Source organism: Eurosta solidaginis, chromosome 3 (genome assembly GCF_040869045.1).
Source record: "Eurosta solidaginis isolate ZX-2024a chromosome 3, ASM4086904v1, whole genome shotgun sequence".
NCBI classification, from domain to species: domain Eukaryota; kingdom Metazoa; phylum Arthropoda; class Insecta; order Diptera; family Tephritidae; genus Eurosta; species Eurosta solidaginis.
In genome coordinates this window covers 182,008,270-182,020,678 of record NC_090321.1, presented here as the reverse complement: position 1 = coordinate 182,020,678, position 12,409 = coordinate 182,008,270, and the positions used below count along the sequence as shown (strand labels likewise).

The following is a 12,409-nucleotide window of genomic DNA, read 5'->3' as shown; positions in this document are numbered from 1 at the left end:
TATTTACTTCACCTGGTGATTCCACCATGTTCAACATATTGCAATATAACAAAACGCAAGTAAGATTATCGATATTTATGTTTAGCAAACATTTTCACTGCTGTCAAACTGACGCAAAATATATTTAAATTAAAAAAAAAAAAAAAGTCTTAGCAGTTGTTTTACATGTTAAAATTTTTAGCCTACAGGGCATCTTGCCATATCTTTTCGTCCCATTATTTGCATTAAAAATTGTAAGTATGTCAAAAGTTGGAACGCATGATGTAATAACGTCAAGGCAGTCTATGTAGTGACAGCTCATTTTGAAAACTCCCATATATAACGAAGGATGAGAGAAAGGGGAAGAAAAAAAAGGCCGTTTTGTGAAATGGTATTAGATTTATTACTGTTTTGTATCAAAGAACTAAGTACATTTTTTTACATGTTTCATGAAAATATTTCTTATATTAATATATGTGACCCGGCCTATGAAAAGGTGGCTTATGACTCAAAAAAAATAATGCAAAAGAAAAACTACTAAGAAACTAAAGAAATTCATAGTTTATCTTTAACAGCTGTTTCTTTTTTGAGTCATAAGCCACCTTTTCATCGGCCGGCTTACATATGTTAATAGTAGGCTCTTCGAATAAACTTCTAGTTCTGCTATATAAAGTTTCTGAGAATTCAGCAGCCCTAGCAGATTCCGTTCAAAGTTTGCATAAAACATACAGGCCGGGCACTTAAAGATAGATCACTATTCTTTCTCCAAATGGTTCTTGGGCCTAATGTTTTTGAATTCGTGTGTAAATGGCAAACTTGAGATATTTTGCTTAGTTGCTTAGTTAGTTGCTTTGTTCCGAAGGGCAAAATTAATTACAAGAAGCATAAGTCAGCGCACGGTATGGGGTAACTTAATGGAGACCACACTCCCCGCTAATGCTGCCAGCCATTCGACATAGTAGAGCTAGCTGGTCGTAAAATAAGCAGCTACTTTGCCAAAACCACTTTCGATTAAGAGCGGCGAGACATCTTTCTAAATTTGAAACCTCTTGAAATTTAAGTAAAAATGTGCAGCCTACAGCGACAGTAAACTATTCCCAAACGGATTATGGGGCTTATGATATTCACGTTCTCCAGAGGATCGGATTATTACCTTAATGTTGCTAGTTTCCATAGCGTGCCGGCTCAATATGTTTGGGAAGGTGATTCCAATTTTTTTTTCAAATCAAAAAAGCATTATGGCCGCCGGGAAGAGAGAATGCTGTTACCTTCTTATAATTTTATCATGGAAACACCCATATCATTGATGGCTTTAAATCAATTTAATAATTTCCGAAAGTACATGCTTTGAAACGTTTATGTAAATTTTTTTATTGGTGAATTCGATAAAGTGTGCACAGCCGAGCTCTTGCCAGGAACGGCTCATATGAAAAGCATGGGACAGAAAAAGATCATTATTAAAAATTATTTTGCAACAATGGTGACAGTTTTCCAAAAAAAAAGTTGGATTTTCTTCACTAATCAAATGCTCAATATTTTGTCTAAAAAAATAATAATTTTCTTTGAAATTTGGATATGAATGGCTGGTAGCTTTTTCATGTCACAGTTTCACAGAAACAGAAATTTACACGAAATATTCTTAAAAAAATAAATTTTTGAAAGATGTAATAAAAATAATTCCGAATTTTTCGAACCGATGCGTCCGATGCGCCCTTAACCCAGAATAGCAAATTGGAGTATAATGAAGGCACCGTTGTATTTTTTTATTATTCAATTAAAGTTAAAAAATACCAAATTGTTTACTAATTCTCAAAAACCCCAAACAACTTTTTTCAAAAAATAAAATAATAATAATAAATTGGCAATATAGCTTTAAATTAAAAAATTAATGCACTACACATTCCTTAAGCTTATAAATATTTATTATGTATATGTTTATTAATATGCATTTCTCGTACATAGATATACTATATAATATTCTATTTGATAAAAGCAAACGCAACTATTTATGTAAAATTACTATTTCCATATCTGAAAAAAAACCTAAAAATAATTATTTAAGAATTGTGACAACATATCGTTTACCATTTTTTATTTAGATAAGTATATACGTATACATGTGTACATATATTGCTACTCTGATTTTGTACTTTAGTTAATATAAATGTGTAATTAAATTTACTCCTATTTACCCACTGATATAATACCAACGATTATTACACTACACATGCTGAACACAATTTAATACACCGTACAAAATCAATTGTACCCAAAATTATATAAAAAACTATTTTTCTTAATTTGGATTATTATTCATTTTCTTTTTTAATATACTATGTAATCAGATGTAATTATTAAATGAGCCCCGCTATAGATTGGGAGACATGTACATTAGGGTGGATCGATTTGTATGGACGAAAGTTAACCGATATCGCGCCATCGATTTTTCGATATGATTTGGGCTCAGGAAAAAAAGTTCCACTACGCCCGAAAAAATAATTTTCGAACCTGCGAAAAAAAAATGGCGAAAGGATCAATTTTTCGACCAAAACACTCCCCAAAACCCAAAAAAATTTTTTTTTTTTAATACTTATCGCTAACGTTTTTACAACGTTTACACAACCCAAAAAATATTTTTTTTTTTCAAAAAACTGTTATCGCCAACGTTTACACAAGCCAAAAAATATTTTTTTTATAAACTGTTATCGCCAACGTTTTTACAACGTTTACACAGGCCAAAAAATATTTTTTTTTAAACTGTTATCTCCAACGTTTTCAAAACGTTTACAGAACCCAAAAAATAATTTTTTTTTTGTAAAAAAACTGTTATCGCCAACGTTTTTACAACGTTTACACAACCCAAAAATATTTCTTTTTTTTTCAAAAACCTGTTATCGCGTTTTTACAACAGTTTTTTGAAAAAAGAAAAAAATATTTGTTGGGTTTTGGGGAGTTTTTTGGTCGAAAAATTGACCCTTTTGCCATTTTTTTTTTCGCAGGCTCGTAAATTGGTATACGGAAACTTATTATAATGAATACAAATTTGGAAATTTAAATAATTAACTTTTATTATTATTAAGTTTGTTATATTTTACGTTTGAAATCAATTAAAAACTTTTTCTAATTTGGTAATTTATTTATTGACACAAAATTATATGTAAAATGTACTCTAGAAATAAAATGTTTGTTTAAGTTTTTTTTTTTAAATAAAAACTATGTCCATAACACCCACTAAAACATGTTAAGCTTGATTTGTTTGGAACCGTGCAACGGCATAATGAAGGACCCAAACCCATATGATAACACCTCAAAACAGTTTTGCGTACTTTGTTGTTGTTGTTGTTGTAGCGATAAGGATCGATGTTGATGGTCCAGATGGCTGCAGATCTGGCGTTCCGGTAACAAAGCACCATAAACGTAGATTCATCAGAAAATTGGTGTCGCCACAGCCTCGGCTGCTGAAGAAACAGGATTCGCCACGGGTAGTTGAGGTTGAAAGTTGAGTTGGAGAAGCTGTAAATTACGCTGGCAACCGCTTGAATCGATTTGGTATTTGAGTCACCTCTAACGATATGCATACCTGCCGCGGGTATATTCTCAGTCCTTAACCCGCTGGGGCTTTTTTATACTCAGCTGAGCAGAGCTCACAGAGTATATTAATTTTGTTCGCATAACGGTACCCCGTAACTAATCGAGATAGATATAGACTTCTATATATCAAAATGATCTGGGCGAAAAAAGAAATTCATTGAGCCATGTCCGCCCGTCTGTCCGTAAACACGATAACTTGAGTAAATTTTGAGGTATTTTAATGAAATTTGGTATGTAAGTTCCTGGGCACTCATCTCAGATCGCTATTCGAAATGAACGAAATCGGACATAACCACGCTCACTTTTTCGATATCGAAAATTTTGAAAACCCGATAAAATGCGATAACTCATTACCAAAGACGGATAAAGCGATGAAACTTGGTAGGTGGGTTGACCTTATGACGTAGAATAGAAAATGAAGACAAACAAAAAACCGCTGTGTTGGCTGAATGGTTATAGCAGCGGCGCCTAAACGTTGCCGATGAAGGAATTTAGCAGTTCCCGAAATGGATCTATACAACGAGCTTTGGCAGTTGTCTAAATTTTTTCTTTCTTCTATTCTAATTTAAAAATTTTTTCAATTAAGAAAAAATTTATAATAACAATAATAATGATAAAAAAGCCTTGAGCTCGATTCGAACCCGCGATCTTAAAAGCTAATATCTTTACAGTATATAAGTAAATTATGTCAACATTCAACTCCAGTTATGATATGGTGCAACAAAGTACAAAAATAAAAGAAAATTTCAAAATAGGCGTGGCTCCGCCCCTTTTCATTTAATTTGTCTAGAATACTTTTAAAGCCATAAGTCGAACAAAAATTTACAAATCATTGTGACATTTGGTAAGGGCATAGCTTTTTTGACGATAATTGTTTTCTGTGAAAATGGGCGAAATCGGTTGAAGTCGCGCCCAGTTTTTATACACATTCGACCGTCTGTCCTTCCGCTCGGCCGTTAACACGATAACTTGAGCAAAAACGATATAAAAATAAATAAATAAATGTAAGGCGCGATAACCTCCGAAGAGATTTTAGGCCGAGCTTCTGTTCCAATTTGCGTCGTGCTCCTCTTGATTTTCCCTACAAATTGGCGGGACGCGACCTACTTGTTTTATATCGACTCCGAACGGCATCTGTAAGGCAGATGAGGTTTCACTGAGAGCTTTTCATGGCAGAATTACACTCGGAGCGCTTGCTAAACATTGCCGAGGGGCGACACCGCTTAGAAAAATTTTCTTCTAATTGAAAAACCTTATTTCTAAAATTTTGATGTTGCTTTGCCCGGGGTGTGAACCCAGGGCATACGGTGTGGTAGGCGGAGCACGCTACCATCATACCACGGTGGCCGCCAGAATCGATATATATTTACCAAACTTAGTTCACGTCCTTATCTGAACTCATTGCAAAATTAAAAAATGCCATAAATCTATACCAAATACGAAAAAGGGGATGAAACACTGTGATTGGATTAGTTTTTTTATATCACCATAGACATATATGTATATTCCAGTAAAACGAATTGATAGCTGAAGAAAGATAGCAAAGGTAAGTTGCTCCACTTTTTAGTATTACCGTGTGCATGTATCCATGAAAAAGACAATTTTGTCTCCAAAGGCACCAAAGTTTGAAAGTATGTATAGCAATAATTTGCCTAAAGGATTTAGGAATAAACGAACGAAGGGCTAAATTACATATCGGATCGAAATACGTAGTTAAGCTTCATAGACGCCTACAAATTTTACAATAAAGAGGGTTTTGGGGAGTGTTATCGATGTTGACGGTCCTTTGCTGGACATAGATCCGGTACGCCCCCACCCACTACATCCATAAAGAACTTAGGGTCGCCAGAGCTACACCTGCAAAAGAAATAGGATTCTCCACGAGAAGGTGAGTTTAACAACTGCGCTTGCAACCCCTTGAAAGGGTTGCGCTACACAACTATTTGCTGGTATACGGTTAGCTTAGTTCACAAAGGCCCTCACCAAAAATTAAAAAAAAAAAACATTTTACTTTCCCATTCACTTCATGAGATATTGCTTTATTAACTCTAAGGACACTCCTCGAAGGTTTTGGGGAGTGTTATCGATGTTGATGGTCCTTTGCCGGTTATAGATCCGGTACGTTCCGGCAACAAAGCACCATAAAGGTACTAGCTTGACCATCTCGGGAATGATTTCTATGACCACATTAAACCTACCACAATGCCCCCCTTCCCCAACCCCTAGTTCCATGAAGAACTTGAGGTCGCCAGAGCCTCGCCTGCTAAATATGTGTATGATACATTCATATTTGTAACAGAATTCCCTTCGCGTGGGTGATGTTGACAATTGGGTTGCGGAAGCTTTGAAACTATAAAGATTTGTATTGCGCTTATCAACCCCTTGAATCCCTGGCATAACTCCATCGTTGAGCTGTACGACCTTTACGCCGACATCAACATAGTCCAGCGAATTAAAACAGCGGCTACGCTGGCTAAGCCATTTTATGCGAATGAAAGATGATGCCCCGACTAAGAAAGTATTTTTATCAGTCCGCAGGCAGGACCAGGGCGAAAACGGTTCAAATTCCACTGGTGTAACCAAATTCCGCCAGCTACTTTTGAACTAGGTCACTGAATTTGCAAAAAGAAGGTGCAATGTAGTCATATTAAATCGTTCACCACATGGCCGGAATTTACTGGATCCAGGGCCGTAGAGAGAAAATCCGGGCCCGGGACTAAACAGTTTGCGGCCCCCTATAAAAAAAAGACTAATACATTTGATTAATTTGAATTAATGACGTCTCATTCATGAATCATTATTGATGGATTATTTAAAAAAAATTTTTGGCACATCAACGAAATGCTTTTTGGACTAAGAGCTGAAAATAAAATTCACACAGAATATTTACTATTTATACTATTTTATTGTAACGTAGAAATAAAATTCTCTTTTAACAGCCACATATTGTTTCAAATAATCTTTTCTAGTTACCTATTTGGTAACATTTTAATACATTTCTGATAAATTTAATGATGATTATAAATTTTAATTATGCAATATAGAAAGTTCCGATCTCAAAGAGGCGCTGTACTTGCTTTTTTCGCTGCAAAATTTTTATAATAATATCAAAATTTAACTGTGGCAAGTCCTGAAACTCGCTCTTGAGATGAACACGATCTATGCAAGTTTTTTATTCTTGAAAGGACGCTGAAGGAAAGTTCTGCACTAGCTACAGTGACAGGTATAGTGCAAAAGATACGTAAAGCAACACAAATGTTGGGGAAAATCGTATACAGATTTTGAACATATCGCTCATTTACTTCAATAGTGGCCTAACTCAAAAACATGACTTTTGAGTTAATAACATATAAACGTACCCAATAACATGATCTATGCTGTATAAAAAAATCTATGCTGTATAAAAATTTACCACGTGCAATACAAATGAAAATATGCCTTTATATGCGCAACATATGGCAGTTACAATCTTTCAATGGCTCTCCTGGAAAATTGTGTTTTTTGAGTTATGATACTATTGAAGTAAATGAACGATATGTAGATGGCATTTAGCAATTCCAATGGTGACAGACCTTAATCAAAATTTGCTTCGTAAATGTATTTCAAGTGAATTATTTCGCATTCTAAGCTTTGAGAAATGTCCGACTTGTATTTTTCGACAAATTTTGCTGCGCTCACCCGAACTGTAGTTTCATCCATGTCTTCAAATTGCCACAAAAAGGAAAACGTCTCGCTCAAATTTCTCATAGCTGCAAATCGTTCAGTAATGCCAGTGATTACCGAATCAACGATCACCAAGAATGTATTGTTTTTAAAATCAGACTCTGAATGATCCGTAATCATCTCATTTAAATTATCTTCAGAACGTCTTGTGGGTTTTCTCTTTCGAATGTCTGGAAACTTTGGCGAGATGTTCAATTGAATAACAACTGTTTTGCATTCGTTTAAAATTGTTTCCCACTGGTTTCTGATCAGCTTCAAATCAGCTAATAAGGCATCTAGACATCGGACGTCAACATCTATGGTGGCGTCTCTAGCTTGGAGGACCACGTTTCTTTCATTAATGGTAGTCAGTATTTTGAATCAGATTGAGGACAGCAAGATACATTCGAACTTGTTGATGTACTTGAGAATGCCGGTAACATCCCCGTATGCTTGTGCAGTCAAATTTGGCTTTTAGCTGAAAGACTATGAAGAGAGCATGGTACATTTTGTTTGGGGATGTCCCATCGTTGTGGAGTGCTGCTGAAAATAGTAAAACATTTTTGTACAACTCCGAAGAAAGTAATTGCAACCGTGCAACATTCTGCATCATCGACACCACATAAATTGAGACTGTGGGTTGCACAAGGCGAGTAATCAGCATTCGAGTTTTTGTCGAGAATGTGACGTAGTGCTCCGTTGTAAGCTCCTTTCATATTAGCGCCGTTATCGAAAAACCGTTCTTGAATTGTAAAATTTGTTGCTTTCGAATTGAAATGGAGTTAGCGCAAAATGAACGTAGTCAACGTGACTAGCATCAGGCATAGCCTCAACGATAATAGCAAAATACTTGGCTTGCTTGCCTTGATCTGATATAGCTTCCCTCACGTGCTTTGCACAAATTTCTGTAAAGTCGTTCTGAATGTCTGGGGAAAGGTAGTGAACTTGTAGACGTTTGTCCTTCTGTTGTGAAATCCTAACTTTCCCCAAATGATCTCTAAGTGTCGGATGTTGTTGTTGTAGCAATGTTTCGCCCCACCTAATAGCTGCGACCGATCACAAATTGTCATCAATATCCTCTAACGGGAGTCCAAGGAAACTTGCTGTTTCACAGGGGTGGACCATAATGAAAGGGGTGTTAGAGGCGTTGGTTCCACATTACAATTAAAGAGATGGTTGGTGTCATGTGGGGACACATTGCAAGCGGGGCATACATTTTGTATGTCGGGGTTGATTCTGGATATGTAAGAGTTTAACCTGTTACAGTATCCAGAACGAAGTTGAGCCAGAGTGACTCGCGTTTCCCTGGGGAGAATGCGTTCCTCTTCCGCAAGTTTTGGGTACTGTTCCCCGAGTACTGGATTCACCGGGCAATTCCCGGCATAAAGGTCCGACGCCTGTTTGTGGAGTTCACCAAAGACCTGCTTGTGTTTTTTTGCTTCATACGGCTGAGTTCTCAGGTGCCGTATTTCCTCAAAATGCTTACGGAGATGACTCCTTAAGTCCCTAGGCGGTGCTGGCTCATCAATCAGATGTCTGTTGGGATGCCCAGGTTTCTTGGTATTCAACAGGAACTGTTTGGTTAGCATCTCATTTATCTCCCTGATGGGGAGTATTCTCACCTCATTATGTAGATGGTGTTCTGGGGACATAAGAAGACAGCCCGCGGCAGTTCTGAGCGCAGTATTTTGGCGGGCCTGTAGCTTCTTCCAGTGGGTAGTTAGGGCACTTTTGATGACCTCGGCGAATTATTTCGTTGACTGCTTCAGATCATTATTCACCGTACCGATATCGAAATCGTTTATATAATCTGGACTTTGATATAGAGTTGGTGGTATTGTTGGAAGAATTTTTGAAGATGAACCTTCATCAGTGTCGCCACGAAAACTTTACGACTTCGGATTCATGTAAACATACATTTTTCTTTGATGTTTTTATTGTCTCCTCAGGCCCAGGCAAAAAATCATTATCAATATTCGTTGCTTTTGAAATTCGGCTTAAAATTTCCACATGGAACAACTAAAGACTCACCTGAATTAAAAAAAATGACTTAGTACCTCTAAATCGTGGGCCCCCTGAGAAACCCCGGCCCGGAGGGATTCCCTCCATCCCTCCCCCCCCCCCCCCCCCCCCACCCCCCCCCCTGTAGACGGGCCTGACTAGATCTATTATAAATTTAGGCTTAGAATTAATGTTAAATCTAATAAAGAAGAGCTCTGCTGTGGCTATCAGCTCTATATCCGACAAAGACATTCTTCCCCATCGGTAACACTGTCCAAAACCTTCATGAATTGTCCGTATCAGTACAACCTTCTTGAATTGTCTATATCAGTACAATTACAACAATGATATGAAATATGAAAAAACCCGACACTCGATATGGGGCAATCTTCCACTAAGTGAAAGTTTTATATTAAAAAATTGATTGTGGTTTTCAAATTTTTCTTCAAAATTTTTTATTTAAAACTAATTTCTGTAACACTTGAAATTATTCGGCACGTTTTCCTTCCAAAACTTTGTCGCTTACTTTACCATCATCCTCCAGCCGCTGTTTTTTAAACAACTCAATAAGCTTTTCAGTTGCCGTTTGCTCGATATCAAGCGGTCGTGACGCGGACGCATTGGGGAACATTTCCAAGTTTGTTTCGGGGGTACGCAATGTAAAAGGTGTCCAAGGTCCCTGAATTGATGGTACATCAGTATGCCACATTTTTCGTAAACGCAACGCGCTTGAACTACCATTCTGGGTCTTTAGTAATTCCAACCACTTGTTTATGTCATCCATGCTAGCATTATGACAATTCAACCATTCCCGATCACCATTTACTAAAATGATGAAGAAATGCCTTGTTGCAGATGCTTTATGCGCTCTTTTAATTTCATACTTACGATATTCCCCGACCAGTACAGGACCACGGTGGCGGCGCGGTTTTACATACACTACTATGCCGGGATTTTCTTTGGCAAAGTCAATAAGGTGATTCTCAATGAATTCTCTATAGTAAAAAATATGTTTGTTAAGAGCTATAGCAGCATAAGAAAGGGGATGGGTGTTCCATTAGTGCGCCATTTCCGATAAAATATTAATAAATAAATAATTTATACATATATATATTTATTTTTTTGCAATAACAAGAAACTTTGGAAAGATAACAAACTTAGTTGTGGCATCTAGGAGGATTCTTCTGCTAACTCTTATTTATATTTTTCTCAAAGCGTGGTGCACTAATGGTAAATTTTACCTAATAAGGTAGGTAAAAGCAATACATTATAATCAGCCATTAGTTACCTCATACCCCGACTAGCCCCGTGGCTCTTACAGAACTTTAAAGTAACACGTTGTAATTGGCACACATAGCGACCTAAGCCATTCTGCAATGGCGAACGTGGAAATCCAGATTTAAGAAAGATATGGCTGTTTGACATTTTGACTTTCTATTTAATTGGACGTAATTTCACAAATGTGCAACAATAAGCAAGCAAAACAACTGAATTTCCATTAATCAAGACGAATTCATCCATTGTAAATTTTACCAAGTAGCGCAACTAACAGCTGATCGGTGAAAATTCGCACATTCACACGCACAGTTCTCGACTCAGTTTCAAAAAAAAAACTAGATTATTTAACTCAAATTTTAAAGTGAGATAATCATTACGAATTTATGTATATAGAATATATAAGGCGTTTTTGTTGTTATTAAAACAATAGTTTTATTTATATTAAAGCTTTTATCATTTTTTTTTTTTAACTTTGAAAAAACTCCGAACACCATTCCTTCATTATATGATATTCGACTGCCTTCCACTCTATTCGCAACATAACCTCTATTTAAGCTGCCAAACTATATATCATCTTATACACTTAACGGCGACCCCTTGGAGCGGATATCTATTGTAACTGATCTAGGAGTTATTTTTGATCCGAAATTAAGTTTTCCCACACATATTTCAACCGCTATAAACAAAGCAACTGGTGTATTAGGTTTTATCAAACGTTGGGCTAAAGAGTTTGATGACCCTTATTTCACAAAGATCCTTTATACCTCGCTGGTACGTCCTATTCTCGAGTACTGTTCATGTGTCTGGTCTCCGATCTATCAAATCCATGTTGATCGGATTGAGTCGGTCCAGAGACGGTTTTTAATTTTTGCATTACGAGGTCTCAACTGGGAATCAAGTACTCATCTTCCACCATACAGGAATAGACTTCTTCTAATTAATTTGCCATCTCTAGAGAATCGTAGAGTATTACTTGGCGTTATGTTCATTCACAAGCTCATCATTGGTGTGATTGACTGCCCTGACCTAATCAGTCAACTAAATTTTGCGGTTCCTGCTAGGGCGTCCAGACATTTTGTGCCTTTTCATTTACCTCTCTGCCGGCAAAATTTTGCTAGAAACAGTCCCCTGCGCCTTTGGTGCTCGCGGTACAATGATTTGTATAACTGCATTGGCTTTGAATGTTCGTTTGCTGCTTTACATACTGCTATACTCTTATGTTTAGCCTGATATTTTAATTTTATTTTTCTTATACAATGCGATGTCAAATGTTTATAACATACAAATTTTCCATGTACCTTTTTTGAATTTTTAATTTTAAGAATGGCTCTGTATTGTACATATATATCTGTCTATTACAAAAATTAGTCGACCGCTTTGTGTTTGCGTCGACTTTTAATAAATAAATAAATAAATATAGTAAACAATGAATTCATCAGCCGTTTCAAGCCTGACACTTGGCATATGGCGAAACAAGGAAGAGATGACCGCCGGAAATCAGCTGATTGGTACTTTTTTAATATGATTTGACACTTCACATCCGCTGCTGTACGACTTTGACATTAGTCCATCGAGATACAAAAACAATACATGGAATTTTTAATTGCCCTGCAAAAATTGTTGGATTACGTGTTCCATTTTCTTCATGTTGGAGTACGCTAACAATTCTCCTTTGCAATGCGTTTGCGGACCACCATCAACCGATCATTACTCGTTTTTTAACGACAGTGATCACGACACGATGACGATCGAACAGAGTTGCTAGGGGCCGAAGGAGTCATCTCCGTAAGCATTTTGAGGAAATACGGCACCTGAGAACCCAGCCGTATGAAGCGGAAAAACACAAGCAAGTCTTTGG

General features: G+C 36.7%; 1 protein-coding gene across 2 annotated transcripts; it reads right to left on the bottom strand.

Moving 5' to 3' along the window:
* Positions 1 to 9,697: 9,697 nt before the first annotated feature.
* mRpL43 (mitochondrial ribosomal protein L43) lies at positions 9,698 to 10,813 on the bottom strand. 2 transcript variants are annotated; one of them, XM_067777834.1, is made up of 3 exons: positions 10,562 to 10,813; positions 10,162 to 10,268; positions 9,698 to 10,098 (listed from the first exon to the last, which is right to left on the bottom strand). In XM_067777834.1, the coding sequence occupies exons 1-3, from the start codon at positions 10,696 to 10,698 to the stop codon at positions 9,761 to 9,763; spliced, it is 582 nt and encodes a 193-aa protein (XP_067633935.1). In that variant the 5' UTR covers positions 10,699 to 10,813; the 3' UTR covers positions 9,698 to 9,760. The 2 variants fall into 2 exon arrangements, with proteins under 2 accessions (XP_067633935.1, XP_067633936.1); XM_067777835.1 differs by lacking the exon at positions 10,562 to 10,813 and adding an exon at positions 10,431 to 10,458 and having other exon boundaries at positions 10,162 to 10,296.
* Positions 10,814 to 12,409: the final 1,596 nt, after the last annotated feature.